Source organism: Haplochromis burtoni, unplaced genomic scaffold, assembly GCF_018398535.1.
Source record: "Haplochromis burtoni strain Fernald_Lab_line unplaced genomic scaffold, NCSU_Asbu1 Contig_109, whole genome shotgun sequence".
NCBI classification, from domain to species: domain Eukaryota; kingdom Metazoa; phylum Chordata; class Actinopteri; order Cichliformes; family Cichlidae; genus Haplochromis; species Haplochromis burtoni.
Genome location: NW_024582470.1, coordinates 1,372,403 through 1,394,766, shown reverse-complemented (window position 1 = coordinate 1,394,766; position 22,364 = coordinate 1,372,403). Strand labels below are relative to the sequence as shown.

At 39.7% G+C, this 22,364-nt stretch overlaps 1 protein-coding gene across 1 annotated transcript; it reads left to right on the top strand.

Annotated features, from left to right (window-relative positions):
• The first annotated feature begins 1,354 nt into the window (after positions 1-1,354).
• grm5a (glutamate receptor, metabotropic 5a) lies at positions 1,355-21,687 on the top strand. Its single transcript, XM_005928031.3, has 18 exons — positions 1,355-1,576; positions 1,865-2,176; positions 2,489-2,622; positions 3,318-3,579; positions 3,997-4,111; positions 6,446-6,695; positions 10,757-10,992; positions 11,086-11,207; positions 11,285-11,409; positions 11,501-11,669; positions 13,356-13,482; positions 13,957-14,074; positions 14,390-14,576; positions 16,624-16,782; positions 16,866-16,991; positions 17,147-17,329; positions 17,439-17,608; positions 19,145-21,687. Exons 2-18 carry the CDS (start codon positions 1,949-1,951, stop codon positions 20,064-20,066), a joined length of 3,633 nt encoding a protein of 1,210 aa, XP_005928093.1. The 5' UTR covers positions 1,355-1,576; positions 1,865-1,948; the 3' UTR covers positions 20,067-21,687.
• The last annotated feature ends 677 nt before the right edge of the window (positions 21,688-22,364 follow it).

The following is a 22,364-nucleotide window of genomic DNA, read 5'->3' as shown; positions in this document are numbered from 1 at the left end:
ACACATTGTAGAAAATGCACCCATATTTTGGTGAAATTACTAAGATGTAAATAGGTGATTGTGACTTGTAAGTTACTTAGATATATGTGTGCATAGGTTTCATTTGTGCATTGGATGCGACATTAAATGGGGGTGGACAAATTTACACGGCTTTCAGAATTATCCGGGGAAATCCTCCCCCGGATAATTTTGAGCATCAAAGACTTAATTTCCTGCAATCTGGTTATTTTTAATGCGCCAATTTGCACGTTTAGGTTAACAGTTTATGATGTAATTGTCTTTATGTACAGGAAAACACCAAAATCGGACACCAGCGAACAGGTTAGCTTCTATATTTGCCTGTGTACACACATGAGAGCGTTGATTTCTGGATTTTGATAGCTCAGATGGAATTTTGCAAAATATCTTCTCATCAAAATCTATTCCTTTGGCTTCTGACGTCGTGGCTTGTGTGTGTGTGTGTGTGTTTTATTTTAAGGTGAATAGCTAAAGTGTGGTCTCTTAAAGCTTGGTGTTGCGTTCAAGTAACTAAATCAAACAAATCTGTGACTATTTTTTCACATTTATATTCCCTAAGCAAGTTAGGGAATCCCACCGTTCTTATACGTTTCCCCCTATTTTCAGATGCAGATGATGAAGATGATCAAAAACAGCATATTAAACGCCCTTTTTGTTGAGGTGAAAATGATCAACACACAAGTTGTGGGATGTCTTGGATTCTACTTCCAACATTGAGATTGCAGGCTGGTTTGCATGGTAACGCCACAGGTTTATTTTTTCTTTCTTTCTTCCCTTTTTATTATTCCGAAAACAGAATGTCATTAAAAGAAATGCAGCGAAACAGAGAGAGGTGTCAGTTTTGTAGAAATAAGACCTGTGATTTAAAATTCTGCCCTAAAGCAAGAGAGGGAAAAAGCTGCAGTTGAATTCCAAGAAACAATCAATTCATCTCCTCTTCTCTTGTGGATACTGTCATTTTCCATGCAGTCCAAACTCCAGCCAGGTCTGATTTTGGAATGACGAATTTAAATTTCAAATATAAGTAAAGTATTTTTGAGATGGTGATTTGTGAATGGGCTCAAAACACAATTATTAAAACTTCTTTTTATGTAATCAGAGGAAATGAACTGTTAAAAATTCAAATGAGCGGGGGCCGTCTAGTTATGCAGATTTCATTAAAAGGTGGTAACAATTAAAACAGGAAGGCACGCGAATGATCTCCCACCTCTGTTTTCCCTTCATTCACCCCCCCCCCCCCCCCCCCCACACCTTTGTTTTTGTCTTTTAATAGTGCGTCTAAGTAGCTCCCCTGTAGAAGAATTCCATCGTTATACCTTCTGTTGTTGCTCCATGCTTTCCACTGTTTTGGAGGAGGAGGAGGAGGAGGAAAAGGAGTAGGAGGGGGGGCTGTCGTGTGCGTCAGTAAGTCAAGCATGTTCCAATAACGGGCATTATCTGCTGCTATTTGCAGTGTGCTGTAACCAGGCAGTGCGCCGCGCTTTTTATTTGTTAAAAATTGCTCCTTGGTGATGGAAACGATCTCGGAAGGAATATCATCTGCACGGGCAGAAATAAGGTAGGCTGAAGCTATCTTTTAGTTTGCTTATGCGAAGCACTCTGTGGCTGTTGATGAATTATTAAAGCAGAGGAGATTTCCGAGTTTTAAGTAGGTTGTAGTACTCCACTGAAACACCTGGCTCTATGTCAGTTTTACCCAAGTTACACGATGCATTGGCGTTTCAGCACCACAGACAGCAACTGGATGTCATAGAAAAAGTGAAAACATTTTTTCATTTTCATCGTACCTAAAAATGCTGTCTGAACTTTTATGTTTTAAAATAATTCTATAATGCTTTTTGCTCAGGAATCCAACCCTTGCCTTTGGCTCTACAAGCACAAAGCCAAACGCAAAATCCTCAGCTGAACCTCAGCTATAAGTGGTCAGAAGATGGCGGGAGGTGTAACGAGGACCACGGGGATGGGACACATCCTGAAGTTGAATGTGCGGCTGTTAGCGGTGGCTGTGCTGCTGGGAACTGATGTGAGCTGGCTGGGCTTGAAAGACCAGGTTGGGGTCAATGCCCAGAACAACGAGAGAAGGGTATTGGCACATATCCCTGGTGATATCATCATAGGAGCTCTGTTCTCTGTCCACCACCAACCACCTGCAGATAAGGTACATTTTGATGTGTTTATGTGCATATGCTTGCACACATCTCAGCGTAACCCTTTAAAGTCTGAGTCATAAAATAAACGCCAGAAAATTTAAATTTTGCAAAACAGGAGTGGTTATTGAACCTTCTGACAATTAAAACAAATAAAATATTAATATTTGCATATATGAATTTTAATTTGTATCATATTTGCTCCATCGTGCATTTGTTATTTTTTTGTTTGCAATTTATTGATAAAAAAGGGGGAAATCACATACACTAGGCGTTAAGGGGGTTAGTGTCACAAATGTAAATGATCCATCTGTGCTGATCAGGTCCATGAGCGAAAGTGTGGTGCGGTCCGTGAGCAGTACGGGATCCAGAGAGTGGAAGCCATGATGCACACTCTGGACCGAATTAATGCAGACCCCACCATCCTTCCCAACATCAGCCTGGGCTGCGAGATCAGGTCAGCACTGACAGAGCTCACTGTGTTGTCCTTTTGTTTTAGCAGGACATTGTTGTCAGCCTTACACAATATTTACACAATGAAGAATTTTTATTCAACTGATGGTTTGGCTTACAGACTGGTTCATTATGAGATAAATTATAATATTATATTAAACACAGAAAGATATTTTAAGAAGGCTTCTAAACTTTGGTTGCTTTAAATGAATAGACAGTATCAAAGTACATGGGGGGAGATGTTTATAGGCATCAGAGGAGAACCAAGCAAACTTTCAAATAGACTCTGAAGATGGCTGAGTGCAAGCAAGTGAACCGTAGCTGGAGGAATTGAGCCACAAAAGCAGCATGACAGGTAAGGGTAGACTGTAGTTTCTTTTGAAGTAAATGCAGTATTTAAAAGCAACATTTTGAAGTCATCAGCAAGCCTGCTTGTGATGACCTGCTTGTGTTTCCTGACACAGCTCATGGAAAACAAAGTGGGGATTTTGTACTACAAAGACCTTAAAAGACACTGATCTGCTCTGATTAGCGCAGACTTCCTAAACATTGAATTCCAGACTTCTGAGGAATTTTGAAATTGTCTTTGTGTAGTGGTTTCCTCAAAATCACTGAAGCACAGACTGTACAATCCTCACCTCATGTTCCCATAATTCCTGCCAAAACAGTGTGATTGCTAACTCAGTCTTTCTACACCAGGGATTCGTGCTGGCACTCTGCCGTGGCACTGGAACAGAGTATTGAGTTTATTCGGGACACACTAGTGTCCAGCGACGAGGAGGAGAGCCAGGGCAGATGCACGGCAGAAGGAGGGAGCATGCTTCTTCAGGGGAAGAAGCCTATTGTGGGACTTATTGGACCAGGTTCCAGCTCTGTGGCCATCCAGGTGCAAAATCTCCTCCAGCTCTTCAACATCCCACAGATAGCTTACTCAGCCACCAGCATGGATCTCAGTGACAAGGTAAGGCTAGTCAACAAACTCGCTAACAACAGAGCTGCAAACTTTAAATCCACACTGAATAACAAAGCAGTAAGCATGTCCTCATCAAAGTGTGAGGACATGTGTGGCAAGTGTGGCAGGGAAGGAAAAAAAACAAAACAACAGTTAGTGCTTTGAGTTTTTTTGTTTTTGTTTTGATAAAAAGGAATTTCATGTAAAATACAAAAACACAAATCAATCTAAAAACTTCAGCTTGGTTTACATCATGTTTGATAAAACGTGATCTCAATTTTGAGAATCTGCTTGAAGCTAGCGCACAGCGATGGGTATGGTGTAAAGATTATAAGGAATGAATATGCAAACTAGTAGACGAGCTGTTGCATGCAGATAAGCCAGCTAAACTGCCAGACTGGTGATCATGTAAATTCCTTCCAACAGAGCCTGTATAAATATTTCATGAGAGTAGTACCATCAGATATGCAACAGGCCAGAGCAATGGTGGACATTGTCAAGAGATACAACTGGAGCTACGTGTCTGCAATACACACTGAAGGTAAGACTGTGTATGTCAGAGTGTTAGAGATTTTTCTGTTATTCTGCTTTATTCTGTTCCTGCCAAAGACCACATATATACATATAGGTACAGCTCTTTTCCAGTTGCATCTGAAGAATCTATTTTAAAGCGTTTTAGTCATCAGGAAGCACGTGACTCTCCATTCATTCATCTGATTCAAGCATTTTTAAGTTTACCTGTGAGGGGGTGTAAAAAAAAAAAGCACAACACACAGCAAAAGGAGCTTAGCTGAATATATCGAAAAATTCAAAAAGCCTTGTGATGCAATAATTCTAAAATGTGCTTTTGTCTTTACATCCACGCCTACAAACGTATCAATGTGCATTTTTTAGGCAAATTCATTGTCTGTTAATGTACAACTGATCATTAAAAAAATATAAATTGATCATTGTCACAAGCTTTGAACTGTTTGTGTATCAGGCTGCGTTGTCCCCTTATTTCATTAATGCTTAAGTTTCTGCCTAACATTCTTACAGCAGGTATATAACTTTACTTAATGTTCCAGCAATAAAGTAATAAACGTTCATATTTATTGTTGTCCTCTGGCGACAATGACACACCAGGCTGCAATGCACAACACTCCCCAAAAAGCAAACGTCAGTGTAACAAACATTAACTAATCACAAGAAAATATACTCCGAATGCATCACTCTTATCTTTATTCAAAAGGGTTTCCATATATTTACTGCCTCTTTTATAATGTCTCAGTGGCTCCAGGACATACAATTCTGAAATAAATCGCTCTTAAGTGCCAGATTTAGGCAGGATTGTTCCTTTTTTCTTCTTCTTCTTCTTCTTCTTTTTGTATAATTACCAATCTACTGTAGGGGAGGATTTAAAGTAAGTGTGTTATGCATGCTGAATTTTCTTCTCCAAAGTAGTCTGATGTTTACACTACATCTATTCTTCTAGCATTTTTTAACATGTAGTCCACAATGGGGGTTATCCAGCTGACTTTCTATTTCTTATTTCATGAATGTAATTACATGTGTACACTTCGATTTTTTCCTATGTATGTATATATATATATATATATATTACCTGAACAGTTTTCCACAATTTTGTGAACCACTTACATCAGCTAAAGAAGGCATTCGCCACTCTGGAAAGTTATATATATATAAATAATATTCATCCTTGGTTGTCTTTACTTTTAAATATCTGTGAAATGGAGTGAGCTTTGATTATTAGTCTTTTAAAAGTTAGACTCTCAGACCCATGGAAGGTTAACCAGTTTCTTGGAAAGTTAGAACAAACACAGAGAAACATTAAAGAGTATAAAGCAATTTTAGTGTATATAAAATACAGCATCACTAGTATGAATGGCAGAGAATTTAATCATTTCTAAAGCACAGAAAATCAATTTAAAACTGTTGCTGCTGCCACTCAAGAACGCAAGCAACGTTACTCACGTGTAGTGATAGAAAAAAATATTTCAAATAGTGTCAGAAGGAGAGCATCCTCGCGAAGCATGAGAAAGTAGGTGACCTGATTTCTAGCAAAAACAGGGAAGTTTAACCCCTGACAATTCCTGTAATTGGGGGGGAAATGTACCAGATTCCCAAGTGCTGCGCTGGCATTACGCAAGTGTTCATACATTCATTCATCTGTATCTGTGTCAGCACACTAAAAACAATTGGGCTAAGCAGTAAATGTGTTAGAAACATCACAATGAAGATGCTGAAGCAATTTTTGTACAGTAATGTGAACAAAATTGTTGGAAAAGTCAGAGATAAATTTGAAATTTAGATGAGAATGATACACAAGCTGGAAAGGATGTGCAGCAGGTTCGGATGATTAAGGACAGAGATGGAAATGTACTAACATGTGAAGAGAGTTTGCTGAGAAGATGGTGGGAGTACTTTTAAAGCTGATGAATAAAATGTCACAGGGAGGAGGACAGATGGAAGATAGTCAGTGAAGCAGGAAGCGCAGAAGATTAGTAAGAAAAAAGTGACTGCAGTTATGAAGAGGATGAGGAATGGAAAAAATGCTGGCACCATTTTGGAGGTGTGGAGATGTCTAAGAGAGATGACAGTGGACTTTTTGGCCAGATTTTTAAACACAATCCTGTAGAATGCCTCAGGAATGGAGAAGAAGTGTACTGGTAGCAATTTTCAAGAACTGGGGTAATGTGACGATGAAGACTTGCGCATGTATTGCAGGAGGATGTTCAAAGAGTTGTTGTGTCAGAGGAGGATGCTTGGGATAAGAAGCAGTCAAAAGAAGAAGAAGTTAGCAACAACTATTTAACAGACCCCCAGCTTTTATGTTTTTATGAACACCATTGCATTCATGTGGTTACCTCCACAGGTAATTATGGTGAGAGCGGTATGGAGGCATTTAAAGACATGGCAGCAAAAGAAGGGATCTGCATTGCCCACTCTGACAAGATATACAGCAATGCAGGGGAGCAAAGCTTTGACAAGCTTTTGCAGAAACTCAGAGGCCATCTACCCAAAGCCAGGGTTGTGGCTTGCTTCTGTGAGGGCATGACAGTCCGAGGGATACTGATGGCCATGAGACGACAACGCCTAGTGGGAGAGTTCGTCCTCGTCGGAAGGTGAGTGGCGACTTCTGGTATGTAGGATTCTTTAGACTGCATTTCTTAATTGTTGGACTTTTTGCTGTTATCAGAAGCTGTTAAATCCTCTTAGTATCATGTGCTACTTGCCAATACAGATTTTCTTCTGATATCCACCATCAAGAGAAGATTGTTGATTTGTTGTCTTCCTGTCATCATCACCAACATCATCATTATCCTTGTTATCATCAGTGTTTTCATTGCATCCATCAACATCATGGAATCAAAGGTATTTTTTTTTTACATCTTTTTTGCACATTTTTAGTTCAGTTGTGAATATATTAACATTTATTAAATTTTAATTACTACTGCTACTGCAGCTCCATATAGAGAAAAAGGTAACAGAGCCATACATTATTATTATTATTATTATTATTATTATTATTATTATTATTATTATTATTATAGCTGTCACAACAGTAAATAGTGCCAGACCAACGTATTCCAGTTACTCTGTTTCCCTTTTATAAGAAAATCTGAGTAGTCTAATCATTAGATACAGCATTGTTTTCCTGATGTCCAGTATGTTAAAACATAGTCATCATTATAAGAGATCTCGCACCATACCACATCAAATCTGCTCTTGATGTGGCCTATGTTTAATGCATAGATCATTCTAACGATACGTTAAATGAAGAAACTGTCAAAGATTGTGAAAACCGAGCAGGGAGGAAAGCATTCAATTAGATACACAAGGGGAGAAAACAAGCAGAAAGAGGTGGTTGATTTAGCAGGAGGTTTCACTCTCTCCGAGAATAACATGTTTTATTTTAAGGTTTAGCTCTCTGGCTCGCTCTTGTCCCTGGTGGTCTATAAATGCCTTTCCTCATTAGGAGCCACATATGTAGGCTGTCGCTCAAATCTGACAGCAGGAAACATAAAATAACCTTGAACTACATATTGCAAAACACTGTGTTCTACCATCTATGTTATCCATACAGAGCTTTCAGGTAGCTGTGCTGTTGAAATGTGCTCATTATTAAAACTTGTGCTTAATTTGTTAAGATGTCCCTCATTATGAGGGTGATTAGATTCGAAACGTACTGCGGAGGTGTCAGATTTGTCTCCAGTTGTTTTTGATGCATTCATGCAAGCATTAATGAGCACGCGTTTTATGAGTTCTGTCCTTCAGTGATGTGTATTTAACATCACTCAACATTTTTCTTGCATTTCTTGTTAGCTGCCTCCACAAACGATCATTTTCATTAGCTTGAAAGATCTGTCACCTTGCAGTACATGCCTAGACTGGATGCTTTTAAACTGAGGTACTTAAGCCTGTTTTATACAGCTGCATCTGATCAGCATCCAAAACTGAGCTCATGTAGATAGATATCTATGGATAAATGAAAATGTATCACATTTGTATATAAAGGCAAAAAGATTTTGTGTTATTAATATTTGATTCTTTGTGTTTGGTTTACTTTTGCCCTCCCTTCTAATTTCTTGGATCTTTTTGTCAAGTCTTTCTCTCTGTTTGTGATTCTGTGTTTGGTCCCTCGTGTGCCACATGCTTATGCCTGCGTTTGGATTTTCCAGTTTGGGCCATTTTTAGTCTTTGAACCAAATAAAAGGTTATTTTTCATTTATTTTGTTTTGTCTGCATATTCCTCTTTGCCCACTCATGACACACACGCTCCATCAGTTCCTTTACAAAGCGCTCCAACTAATCACTTGGAGTTTTTAGTGTTAGCATAGCAACCCAACCCCCGACTGGCTTCTCACCTGCAAATTGGTGTGATGCATTGGACTGGTTGCTTGTGGGACGAGTGTTTTTTTTCTTCTTTTGGTCAGACAGCTGGTTTGGATTTTTTTTATTTATTTATTTTTTTTGTATGTGTGTTTTGTTAAATTTTCAGATTTTAGATATGGGAACGTTTGTGGCCTCAAGTTTGTTTTATAGAAGTGAGGAGTTCTAAAGTATTTCCTCATAAAAATCTGCTCATACATGTATTTTAAAGTGAAATAAGAAAACGATGTGTGTTCACACGTATCTGTGTGTGTGTATGTGTGTCTGTGGATGCACATCCTTGCACGTTTATGTGAGTCTTCAGGCTGTAGGTGGTGTAGCAACATGCTGCATACAGCATATTGCCCTCCAAGGTCGATGTGTGGGTTTTAGAGCTCTCGTTCAAGTGTGATTCAAACTATCCAGAGTCAAAGCCCTCCATGCTTTTCATATCCATTTCTGCCTTTTTCATGCCAGTGTACCATTTCTGTACTTGCTTCTCTAAGGATGAGTTATGAAATGATCTCCTACCTCACTCTCATAAAAAAAAAAAAAAAAAATCCACCCACACTACTGTTGTGTAACTCCAGCTCGGTTAGCGAAGTTTTCAAAAATGACTTCTTTTTTTCAGTTAGAAGAGTGCAATTGTTTGTGTCAGTGAAGTGTGCATTTTTACATGTATGCACATGCGTGGATGTGTAATCACCCTTCTTTTTTTTGCCTTTTTTCTGACTGTAGACAAGTATCCAGAGGGAGAGATAATAATAGATGGGAGTAGAAATCTTTTCAAGCAGTTCACTGATAGATATAGCTTATTGACTCCAAGACCTCTGTGTTTTTCAAAAGACACCACATCAGATGTGCAGACACTGCAGTCTGCTGATGTTTGTTTGGAGTTTATTCGGCGGTGGATTTTTTTTTTTAAGAAAAAGGACCTTTAAGGTCCTTCGCCAAACAAAAATAAATATTTTCTGTCATAATTTTGAGTTCCAATATACTATGAACCTTGACAGTTAGATTTAAAGGAATAGTAACAGATTGGTGCAGAGATGCAAGTTGTTAAAATCTGAGAAATTAATTAAAGAATAAAATAGGGAAATAAAAAAAACAAAAACAATAGAAAATGCTTAAAACAAATGCTTTATTTTTTAGAACTTTGTAAGTCTTGTGTTGGCTTATCTGAGTCATCATTGTAAATGTTATTCTCATTTCAGTCATTCATTTATGAAGACACCTCTGGTCTCTTCCAGTCTGAGCAATTGTGTGCCAATAAATTATTATCAACACAACAGCTTTTCAGCAAAAAAAAAAAAAAAAAAATCCCTTCCATCGTGAATTCAGTGTTATGTTACTTTCTAAATCCACTACAAGATATCTGCAAGCAGTGAGGAGGGGGAAGCAGTTCAACACTGCATAGTTGCCATGGCAACACGATCTGATCATGTTAAAAGCATAGATGCAAGCGCTCATAGGAAAACATATGAATGCTTATTGCAACACTGACCCAGATTTATTTTTGAGGCAAACTCGGAAGGAGTGTGAATCTATAGAACAAGTTTAGGAAAATATATTAATAACAGAAGTAAAATATGATCATGCTTCTTGTTTGTGGGCTTCGCAGATAATTTCCTTCAGCTGTGACAGTCTCAGAAATCTAAAAATCAATTTCATAAGTTTCTTGATTCCTGGTGTGATGATTGTATTTGTCAGTTTTGCTGAAAATTGGAAAATATTTGTTACCTGTGAAATAAGATGCCACTTGCCCTTGGGCAGTTTTTGAAAAATCCATATAAAAATCCATATATATTTATAGGTAGGTAGGGGTTGAAAAGCATTACTTGGCAGAAAAGCACCAGGGTTCTATATCGCTGACATTCACACTCGATTTCCAGGTTTGCTGTACTTGTGTGTTTAAGGAATAATTCTTATCTGATAGTCCTGAATGGTGCTTTAAAGAGATGTCTCTTTTACAGTTTGCAGTGTAGCCCTTTTCAATTTGTTTCTCTGGTGTAAAGTGTCAAGTTTTCCAGCTGTGCTTAACAGATAACAGGCAATAACAAGTTTTTAGCAAATCTTGCTGTGTGCACTACACCCGTTGAATGCTTTCTGGGAACTAGCTGTCCCACTAGCTATGTTTTTATATACTTTATACTCACATTTATAAGCCAAACAATGAAATAAAAAGAATAAATAATAAAAATAAATAATGAAGCAAATAATTTAAAAAAATAAGAAGAATAACATCCTAATAGTAACAGTACTTACCTAAACTAGCTGTTGCACTTTTTTCTAATTTTCCCTTCCTCCTGTCCAGCGATGGCTGGGCTGACAGGTATGATGTGACTAATGGCTACCAGAAGGAAGCAGCCGGGGGAATCACTATAAAGTTAAAGTCGGCGTATGTGACCTGGTTTGATGATTACTACCTGAACCTAAAGCCTGACGCTAACCTGAGGAACCCCTGGTTCCCCGAGTTCTGGCAGCACCGCTTCCAGTGCAGGTTGAAGGGACATCCACAGGAGAGCACTGCTTACAACCGCACTTGCACTTGTTAGTAAAACACCTACTTAGACACTTTTAACGAATCAGTAAAATACTATCATTACAAGGGTTTTCTATTGTCTATCTCCTTTCTGTCCACAGGGAGAGAGTCTCTGCGGCATCAATATGCTCAAGACACCAAGATGGGCTTTGTCATAAATGCCATTTATTCGATGGCTTATGGCCTACATGCCATGCAACAAGCACTTTGTCCAGGATATAAGGTATGAGGACTGATAGAAAACATTTAAGTGCTTTCACATCAGTTGTGACAGCAGTGACATCACTTTCTCTTCCACAGGGTTTGTGTGAGAGCATGCGTCCCATTGATGGTCGCAAGCTGCTAGATTTCCTGATGAAAACCAACTTTACTGGTGTATCTGGGGAGGCCATCCTCTTTGACCAGAATGGAGACTCACCCGGCAGGTAAGGCCTGAGATGGCAAAGGCAGAAAAAAGGGGGCAGGAAAAGCATAAATTGCTGTTTAATGTGTGTGTATATTGCATGCTTGCCTCAGGTATGAAATCATGAACTTCAAGCAGACAGGTGAAGATGAATACGCTTACATCCATGTGGGAAGCTGGGATCAGGGTGGCCTAAAGATGAATGATGAAGAAATCTGGAGCAACAACAGTGAAATCATCCAGTCAGTCTGCTCTGAGCCCTGCCAGAAGGCACAGATTAAGGTATGAACCCGTTCAGCGCACTCAAGGGCCAGAGTTACACCTCTAAGGTTTAATACTCAAAATTTTAATCTATAATGTATTTGCTTTTTTTTTTTTTTTTTTTTTTACAGTTTGTAGCAATAGTTGTACACACAATCGTGACAAGATCATATATCAAACCAAAAGACAATGCAAATGACTTGATTTTAATGTGTGCATCAAACTAAAGGGTGGATTATGAACATTTTCTCTTTCTGATGCTGCTCATAATTCATGATGCCATATGACCACATTTAACCACAGACCAGACAACTCGGGACAGTTATAATGAAGAAACCTTTCGAAAAAACACGACCCACACAGCAGCCTTAAATTGATCCCACGGGTTCACAATTTCTAAAACTGGTCCAGTCAGATCCTCGAGTACTCTGCCAGGGATTCAGCAAAGCTCTTTGTTCAAGCTTTTATCATCTCCCATCTGGACCTTTTTAAGCTTCCTCCAGATAATTCAAATCACGAAGAACACTGAAGTGTCCCTCTCCAGTATTTTCCCCTAAGTTCTAATATGAATCCCTCTTTACTTCTGACACCCTGTTGTTTATGTGCAGCAGTGCACCGCTACAGAAGCAGCCTGTTGGAATACCATACCACCTTTATTTATCTCAACTGTTGTGGGGAAATCGTTGTAGAGCTATGACAACATATGGCATTTTATAGGCTTGTAAGTTTTCCTGTAGTGGCTGAAAAATACATGTAGTGAAAGAAATAGAACGAGAATATGATCACCTCTCACAAGCATTTCAGATTTGCTCTTAAGTTTATGCTTGCGTTAATAACTGTTAATAACCTCCATATTGGAAAAAACAAACAGTCACCTAGAGTGGACAAGACTCAGCTGTACATCTAAAGGGTAAAGGTCACTCTTTTGAGGATGCCAGTGTTCATATTTTGGACCGGGAGTAAAAGGAGTAAATGAGGCCATGTATGTCCACTGTCAACGACCATTAACGGATAGAGAAACTGTCACCACCTACAGTGCAGTCTTGAGATTCCTACCCAGAGGCCTCAACCCCCGCTCGGATCTTGTGGTAGTGACCCATGCTTTTTTTTCCACATCTTGGCTCATGTGGTGGGGCACATGATTAAAAGTGGTGCCACAAGGATTTAAATACCTGGGACTTTCCACCATTTGGTTTCAGAACTGAAGAAGCTCTTCTGGATGAGAGGTGAAACGTCTTCAAGAAATTTGAGAAAGTCCAGTCGTTTTCTTTCCTTAGACTGTCATGACCTGGATGACTGGGAACCTACACAGACAGATTCCCAATCATGTTCACCCACAAAGGCAACCTACCTTCGCACTATTAGAGGATGCGGCAGAACCAAAGGAAATGGGAAACTCCGCACAAAAATTTTAGTAATTCTGATTAAAACTCCAGACCACTAACCACTAACCCTCCGCACTTCCACTTTTCCTTTTCCAGCTACACTTCTTCATATACGTGTTGCTATGGTGAGGAAAGTTTTTTGTTAATAATGAGACTCAATTACCTTCTGGACGTTTTTTTCTTCTTCATTTGCTCCCCTGGTGAACAAATTCTCATTTTCTTAGCATGTGGAGCAGTCAGAGGGTAAGATTACCTACAGGAAATTGTCATTGGAGCATTGAGACCTTTCCAGTCTTTCATACTGGTGCGTCTGTGTCTCCAGGTGATCCGTAAAGGAGAGGTGAGCTGCTGTTGGACCTGCACTCCCTGCAAAGAGAACGAGTTCGTGTTTGATGAGTACACTTGCCGAGCCTGTGAGCTTGGCTCCTGGCCCACAGATGACCTCACTGGTATGCACTACTTCATCTGTGGCACTTTCACTTACACTTACACGGTTTCCGCAGCGGTCAGAGGAGCCACGAAATCTGGGTCCACCGCAGTGACGGTGGACCACATCCGTTAACAGCCCTAGCATTCTGTACAAAGACCCACTACTGCACAGAGATAGTATTCACATATAAAGAGACCTAGATCCAGATTTCTTTGTAAACTGTCCTATCATATTTTATTTCCTCTCTAGTTTGAAAAAAATATTTTTTCCTAAATTTTACACACAACAGTTACATTGTTGATGCCCACAGTGTTGCAACATGAGTGAAAATCTGTTGCTGGAGTAAGCTACAGTAAGCTACAGTCTGTTGCCTGTTTCATGAAAATACATAAATACACTAGTTTTAATATTTCGCTTACAAATGCATCACATTTTTGAATGAAACTTTTCATGTTTTTTCTCTCACTAATCATGATCTCTCTGCACCCCTCAGGTTGTGAGCCAATTCCAGTGCAGTATGTCCGCTGGGGGGATCCAGAGCCCATTGCTGCTGTAGTCTTTGCCTGCCTGGGCCTCATGGCTACACTTTTTGTTACATCTGTTTTCATCAAGTAATTGGAGCCAGTATCTATACATTTAACTATGAATGCTCAGGATGTTTACATACATATTCAGGACTAGCAAGGGCTAACATCAGTTTATTTTGACCTACTGTTGGTGTTTTACTGCAACTCTGTAGATGTTTTTAAAGTCTGATGTCCCTGTTTGCAACTGGTAGTTAGTGATATGCAATACATCCTTTGCAGTATTGAATGTCTCATGCTTTTGTATGACTAACATTTAATTAGACAAAGTAAAACAGTCACTGCGGTGCTCTGCGTATCTTTTATCAGCTATGTGAATCTAGATGTTTCATTTATCTGTAGGTTTTGGGACACTCCTGTGGTCAAGTCATCCAGTCGGGAGCTCTGCTACATTATTCTGGCAGGAATATGTCTGGGCTACCTGTGTACTTTCAGTCTTATCGCAAAGCCGCACATTGTCTATTGCTACCTCCAGCGGCTGGGAATCGGACTGTCCCCTGCCATGAGCTACTCTGCTCTCGTCACCAAGGTACTTTTTCTGTTTAGTTATCAGAAGGTAGGGGAACAAGCACATAAAGTATATGCACGTTAGCGTCTTCTTTCACTTCCTATGAAACTAAGTGGGTTAAAACAGGTGCTCATTGTGTATCAGCTGCATTTGAAATCAGCTTATTCTTTTAAGCACTAAAATAGGTATTCTACAGTATTTAATTTTAAGATCAGAAATTTCAAAATCAAATTTATATGTGTACTTCTGATCACATTTTCCCTATATCACCATCCCTCTATCACTACTATACCTAGGGATGGGAATTGATAAGATTTTCACGATTCCAATTCCATTTTCGATTCTGTTTAACAATTCGATTCTTTATCGATTCTCCTATCGATCCTTGTTTTTAAAAAAGGAGAAGACACAGGTCGATTAGCTTAGAACTTTGTTTTATATCTTCTCTTTGAACAAGAAATTTAGGAGTAACCCAACAGTGAGATGTTAAGAGATCCACAGCCTACGGCTCTTCGATGGGGTGTCACGGAGTCCCCAGAAGAAGAAAAATTGTGAATGTAAAATAATAAAATAAGTATTTGTCTGTAGCAATAACAAAGTATAACATAAATTATTCTGTAGAAATTACACAAGAATATCCAGTAATGTCCCTGCCTACAATTAAACACATTCACATTCACAAAATCGGGGCCATCTGCTGTGGCAAATAGATGCAAGCCTTTGACCACAAACTTAGTCACTGCTCGGTGACATCCGTCAATCCTGGCCTAAAAGGAGACGCTACTGGTAGACTGCAGCAAGAACTGCCAGCATCTGAGCCAACCAGACTCTGCCTCTCTCATCATGGTCACCTAAATGCACAGTAATGGCAGGTTTTGTAATAAGGCAGATCGTGCTAACATAATATGCACTGTTAGATGATTATTTACCTGCCGTATTAACAGGAAAGGATGTGCAAACATTACCGCTGCTGCTGGGTTGAGATTCACGAGTCCGGAGAGCGGAATTAAAAACACGACATTCATTTAAGGTCATCGTGTGTTTTGTGAGCAAATGCTTTTGCATATTCGTAGTGTTTCCTCCCTTAAATGAAATATCTACTTTTCAAGTATTGCAAGTTGTCCTGTTGTCATCCGTTCTCGTAAAGTATAACCAAACATTTGTGCCGCTTAGGCACCATGTTTCCTGCCAGGTACATGACGCTCTGCAACGTGGGGAATTGTTTGCAAAAATGACAAACAATTCAAATTAATTGAAACAGTGGGAACCGGTTGTCAACAAGAACCGGTTTTCGATTCTACATCATCACAAGTGCATAAAATCAAGTAGCTAGGCATGCAGACTGCTTCTGTGAAAGAACGGGTCGCTCTCAGTGAATTCCAGCGTTGTACCGTGACAAGATGCCACCTGTGCAACAAGACTAGTTGCGAAATTTCCTCACTACTAAATATTCCACAGTTAACTGTAGGCGGTATTATATGAAAGTGGTAGCAATTGAGAATGACAACAACACAGCTATGACGTGTAAGGCCATGTAAAATTGGAGTTAGTGGACACTGAGGGGCACAGTGAGCAAAGTTTACTAACTTTCTGCAGAGTCAGTCGCTACAAACCTCCAAGCTTCATGTGGCCTTAGCTCAAGAGCAGTGCGTAGAGAGCTTCAGGGGATGGAAGACGAAATTACTCAAAGAAGATGTTTTTTCTATGAGTCCCAAATGACTGACTTTAAAGGACTTTATAATTTTGACAGAGCAAGGGCTTTCTAATTTCATTTAAATTTCTCTTTATAAACTACTTTTTATCAAACTGCTTATCTACTGTTGTAGTCTTATGTTTTCAAGCATAAATAGAATGGCAACTCTAGAGTAATTTTGGGAGAGCCACCTCCAGAGACTGAATGATAGCCAATTGTAAGAGAAGCATGGTAGAAGTTGAGGGTCTGAGTGTGGGCTGAGGTTGCTGCTGAAGAACTGGGAAGGGGATTATTGTCATGAATCAGTGCAAGATGTATTCTCCACAGTCGATGTAATTGAAGCCTGCATAACCATTTGATCTATTTTTGATCCAGACCAACCGCATAGCACGGATCCTGGCAGGCAGCAAAAAGAAGATCTGTACCAAGAAACCGCGTTTTATGTCCGCCTGCGCACAATTGGTCATCGCCTTCCTACTCATACTCTTGCAGCTGGGGATTATTGTGGCACTTCTCATCATAGAGCCACCACAGGTATGTGCGGGTTTCCTTTGTAATGTGGGGAATGGTCATATACATTTATTTATACAACTAGAGAAGCTTCTTCCTTTCTTTAGGTGATCTATGATTACCCCAGTATCCGTGAGGTGCACTTGATCTGCAATCTGACCACTCTGGGGGTGGTAGCACCGCTGGGCTACAATGGCCTGCTTATCCTCAGCTGCACCTTCTACGCCTTCAAGGTACTTCAACATAGCATTAGTCAATAATGCAAGGCTTACTAAGATTTTCAGTTACTTTTATATGTTTTTGTTACTCACTTTTCTTTCCTGTGTACTGTTCGTTTTACTTTACCACGCCCTGCTTTAAAATGTACATGCTCCCTTTTCCCACACAGACTCGTAATGTACCAGCTAATTTTAATGAGGCCAAGTACATTGCCTTCACCATGTACACCACCTGTATCATCTGGTTGGCCTTTGTTCCAATTTACTTTGGCTCCAACTACAAGATCATAACCATGTGCTTTAGTGTCAGCCTCAGTGCCACAGTGGCTCTCTGCTGCATGTTTGTCCCCAAGGTAAGAAAGAAAAAAAAACCCTAAAAATCTAAAGATTTTCTGTTTGGTTTGGCATTATTCCTTTTCACACATTTTTTTACACTTCCTTCTTGCTCATTTCCATTATCAGGTCTACATCATGCTCGCCAAGCCCGAGAAAAATGTCCGCAGCGCTTTCACCACATCCACAGTTGTGCGCATGCATGTGGGCGATGCTAAGAAAGCTGCCAAATCTGGCAAATCTTCTAGCAGCATGGCCAACTTGTTTCGACGTCGTGGCTCTACGCAGGACAACATAAGGTACAAGCTGGCATTAACGTATATATATAGAGATAAAAATAAACAAACAAAGATTTTATTAACATAGCTGTGAGCCTATCAATCAATAGCTTTAACATTTTGTCTATGTTCAAGGGCTGTGTCTAACATTCACACACACACTCTGATGACTGTAATATGATAAACTTGGCTTAACCTTCTAACTGGTAGACAACCCACTCTACCACCTGAGCCACATGCCCCAAGTCTACAGCATCTGGTATTTTCAGGTGATATCCCATCCAAGTACTGACTGAGCATGCTCAGGGTGGTTTGGCCATGAGATGAAATGAGGTCATGTACTGTAGGACTACCTCTGTTTTGAATTTTTAAAGTGTTTCCTACTCTCCATAGCATTTAAACTAGAGTGAACTCCTTAAGTAGTGGCTTATTTTTTCCATTAGCAACTGTATAATGACACATTGTGAGATAAAATCTTTGAATCAATTTATGTTTTTAAAATGAAAGTTATATTTAGTGCTTGCTAATTTATAATGACAAGCAATATGAGACCATATTGGCACAGTTTCCGATGATATTTTCGATTAAAAAAAATAACGTTTGATAGGAGTTGCACGCCACATTTGCAATGCCATAGTAAATGGCCTGTATTTGTATAGCACTTTATTTAGTCCCTATGAACCCCAAAGCACTTTACACTACATTCAGTCATCCACCCGTTCACACACTGGTAAGCTACATTGTAGCCACAGCTGCCTTGGGGCGCACTGACAGAGGCGAGGCTGCCATTGGCACCACCAGGCCCACCACCAGTAGGCAACGGGTGAAGTGTCTTGCCCAAGGACACAACGACCGAGACTATCAGAGCCAGGGCTCGAACCGGCAACCTTCCGATTACAAGACGAACTGCCAACTCTTGAGCCACGATCGCCCCATAGTGTACAACAAGATAAAAATATGATTGAGCTGAAGCTAAAATGGGACAGCTACAGACAGCTGGGGTGATACGGTGGATATGAGGTTTAACTAACTGCTGATTGGAGAAGAAAATACAGTCACCTTCTTTAGTTGTTTCTGTTCATGAGTCCATCAAACGATATGGAAGATCTGCTTAGATATAGTACAGCTAAGAGCACAGCCATCCACATCTCTTCTTTAAGCTTTATACACGTAGAGCAGAAGTTGTTGCAACAGGCTGAATATGAAGCCAAGAAAAACTGCTCCCAGAGCTGGGAGTATGTAACCTCATTTGGGTTACGCACTCCCAAAGGATCCCCACTGCCTTTAAGGATTTCTCTTTCGAGGAAGGATAAAAGAACATGCAAAGAGACTTAATATTACACAGCAGGCAAAAGATAGAACATAGGAGAGTAGAAATACTCGTGAGAGGAATTGGAATATGACCCTCATCATGGATTATAATAGTTTAAAAAAAACCCTGGTGTGATGTTGAAATAAATTACAGATATTTACACCAAATACTTACATATTTACTGACAACTTGCAGTATTACACCATAAGTATGAGATTACTTACTGCCATTCATGTGATTTTCAGTTCCAATGGGAAATCAGTTACATGGACACAGAATGAGCGTGGATACAGACCAAACCTGTGGAAGAGGATGTCATTTCACGTGAAGAAAAAGGATCCAGTCGAGGCAAATCAGACAGCCATCATCAAGCCATTCTCTAAAGATGGGGATACACCAGCAGACAACGGTGTCAAGGAGCAGTACGAAGAGCCACAGCTTTCTCAGTCTTTCACCTGCACACCCTCTCAGTCACCTTTGCCCACCATCAGTCAGCATGCAGCGAAGGCGGTGTGTCATCAGGGAGGAGAGGATGCTGAGGATGCAGAAGTTTTACTCACCTATTTACCCGAGCACCCCGCTGGGGTGAGAAGAAGGGGCGGGGACAACAGCCAAGATGTTGGTGCATTGAATGATGGAGACATTAGCATCATAGGAGTGGGTGACATTGGCATAGGGATGATTGGCGGCCAAACTCAGGGTACCACAATCATGGACCAGATCAGTAGTGTGGTTAACCGTTTCACTGCCAACATCAGTGAGCTGAATACCATGATGCTGCCAGGGGGAGCCACCGTCAGCCCACCCTCCACCACTGCTCTGCCTGCTGCTACTGCAGACACCACGGCGTGTCCACCTCAGTACCTCGCGCCCAGGAACAGACAGACACCCTCCACCGTCACCACATATGCGGAGGTAACAGCTGTCTCCAGTTTCTGCGAGAATCGACCAGCGGGTAAGATTTATGAGCACCTGGCCGGGACTTGCGTGAGTAGCAGACGGGCCAAGGATATGGAGGAGCTCATGGCTCTGACGCCTCCCTCTCCATTTAGAGACTCATCTCTGAGCTCCAATGGCAGCTCTCCCCCTTCCCTGTCCCCTGCCTCTGAGGCTGAATATGACCAGCTGCTGCTGAGACATTACAGCCAGAGCTCGTCCTCTCTTTAAACCTGCACCCCCCTCCCACAACTTATTTTCCTTTTTTAATCTTCTATCCAGGGAGTATTTTAAACTCCAAGAGACAAAACTTCCCACTGGACCAATCTCTTTGATGCCTTTCTTCGTGTGGATATTATGAATGTTTAAGGTTTTTTTCAATGAACAGATGCTTATTTTCAGATTGCGACTGGGCACACCCACACATGACCTCATTGAGTACTGAAGGACTTAGAGAGGAATACCAATAGAAGGATTTAAAAAATTGGACTGAAATCAAAATAAGGGCATTTTAAAGACTTTTTACTGCTTTTCTGACATGTTTCAAACTCAGTTTTAAACTCCAAAGACAACTTTGATACGGCTATTGGTCTAGGGACTCCAGGTGTTTAGAAAAATTAAAAATTACTACAAAACCCCAACATCAAATATGATTGTGTTTTACTTGGATATTTTTCATTATCTTTTATCATTAACATAGAGAGTAAATGTGTTTTTTTATCGCTTGTTGTTGACCTTATGCACTTTTTCTACTGACAAACTGCCCTAACATGTAATATTGTGAGACCCCGCTGGATCCAGATTGTAGGAAGAAGCAAGAAGGTATTTATGCGAAAATCAAACAATTTACTGCCAATCACAAAAGACATGAGAGCGCATTTTGTATCCTGATGCTAAACAGGGAAAAGTGGTCAAATGCTGCAAATCAGCCATCAGGTTTTTCTCTTTCTCAGTGACCTTTTTCATGTACTGAGGATCAAACACCTCCTATCCCAAGAGGACAGAAGCTTTTTATGTCTCAAGGAAGTCAGACATTTTCCCAGTGGACGCGTTCATCAGGTGTCTAACCCACAAACAGCGTTCGGACTACTTGGATGTCTTCTTTAATTCTTTGATCTAGTTGTGACTCAGTTGAATGTATAAGTTTCAAGATCTGTAGTGGACCAAACTGATCTTCCACCTCAGGATGTGTTCAGCTGTAACGTGCTGAATGACTGTCGTCATGTGGCGGATCAAAATGTCTCCAGTTTGCATGATGTCAGGATTTGTTTACACTCTCTGAGGTATGTTTGTAATGATTTACTTTTTAATATCGTAATGTCAAAATACTATTATGAATATATACAGTAGCACAGTAACAATACTAATAGTGATATTGATGTGCTTTTAAGGTTAGTTTAAGGAGGAGAGAAGCAAATTTAAATTGCGCCAGATTTTTCTTTCTACTAAAAAACAGTTTTTTTAAGCCTTGCTTTTTACTTATACGTGTGCCAGTGCATTGAATTACTTTGTGGTTATGTAAAATATGCTACTGAAAATCTTACTGTAAGCCTATTCAAATTTCTTGTGCCTGAATATTTTAATTCATTTGGTATGCTTTTTTTTTTTTTGTTCTTCTTTTTTGTCTGCACTTTTGCCTCTCTGAGGTTTAAGGTCAAGAATAATATGGATTCATAGGTTTGCAGCTTTTCAGCTTCTAAGATGTAACTGAAGATACTGACATGGTAGCTAACATATGTCTGGTTATCAGACCTTTTTCTTTTTACTATTTCCAGTCTGGCTTCAGTCCCTAGCTTCTTTTTTTGTCTGATATTTCCATACAGACAGGAATGCGTTTATGTTTTTTTGAAATGTGCAGTATGTTTTTTTAATATAAAAAAAATGTTCATGGATAGTCGCCACATATGCATGCATGCAGCTTGTACCAGTCATGCAGGTTCATTATAATATATGCCACTATTTTCTGACATGATTTAGAGAATGGTTGTCTTATGTTTTTTATCCGATTTGCAGATTTAATTCACAGCTTGGTCTTCTACTGCATTAAAGGTTTCCATTCAAAACTAGCGCTTTGTAAATTATTGTTAATAGCTCTTATTTACAATGAAGGAATGGAGAAATGCTTCATAATGAATATGACAATAGTGATTAAATTTTAATATTTAGAAAGTTGAAGTAAAATGTAATATCTCTGTATAACTCACAACTAGTACTAACAAATGGCAATCATTTTATAGGAATTTATGTTTTTATTGTCGTTTTGGTTTGGCAACTGAGTTTTTTCCACAGTGTATTTTTCCTCTGGCTGACCAAATCCCTATGGTAGGTTTCTGTTCCCTACTGGATTAGGTGGCTGCTCCACAGTTTGGAGAACCAATGTTTTAATGAGTCGCATCTCTTTTTAACACTGAAAACTGGATCGTGTGCACCCTTTCTGTCAAATCATGCTGCAATACTTTAGAAACCTAAGGGAAAAGGCATTTCTAGGACGTTCTTTATTAAATAACGTGATATAATTTTGTATGCCAT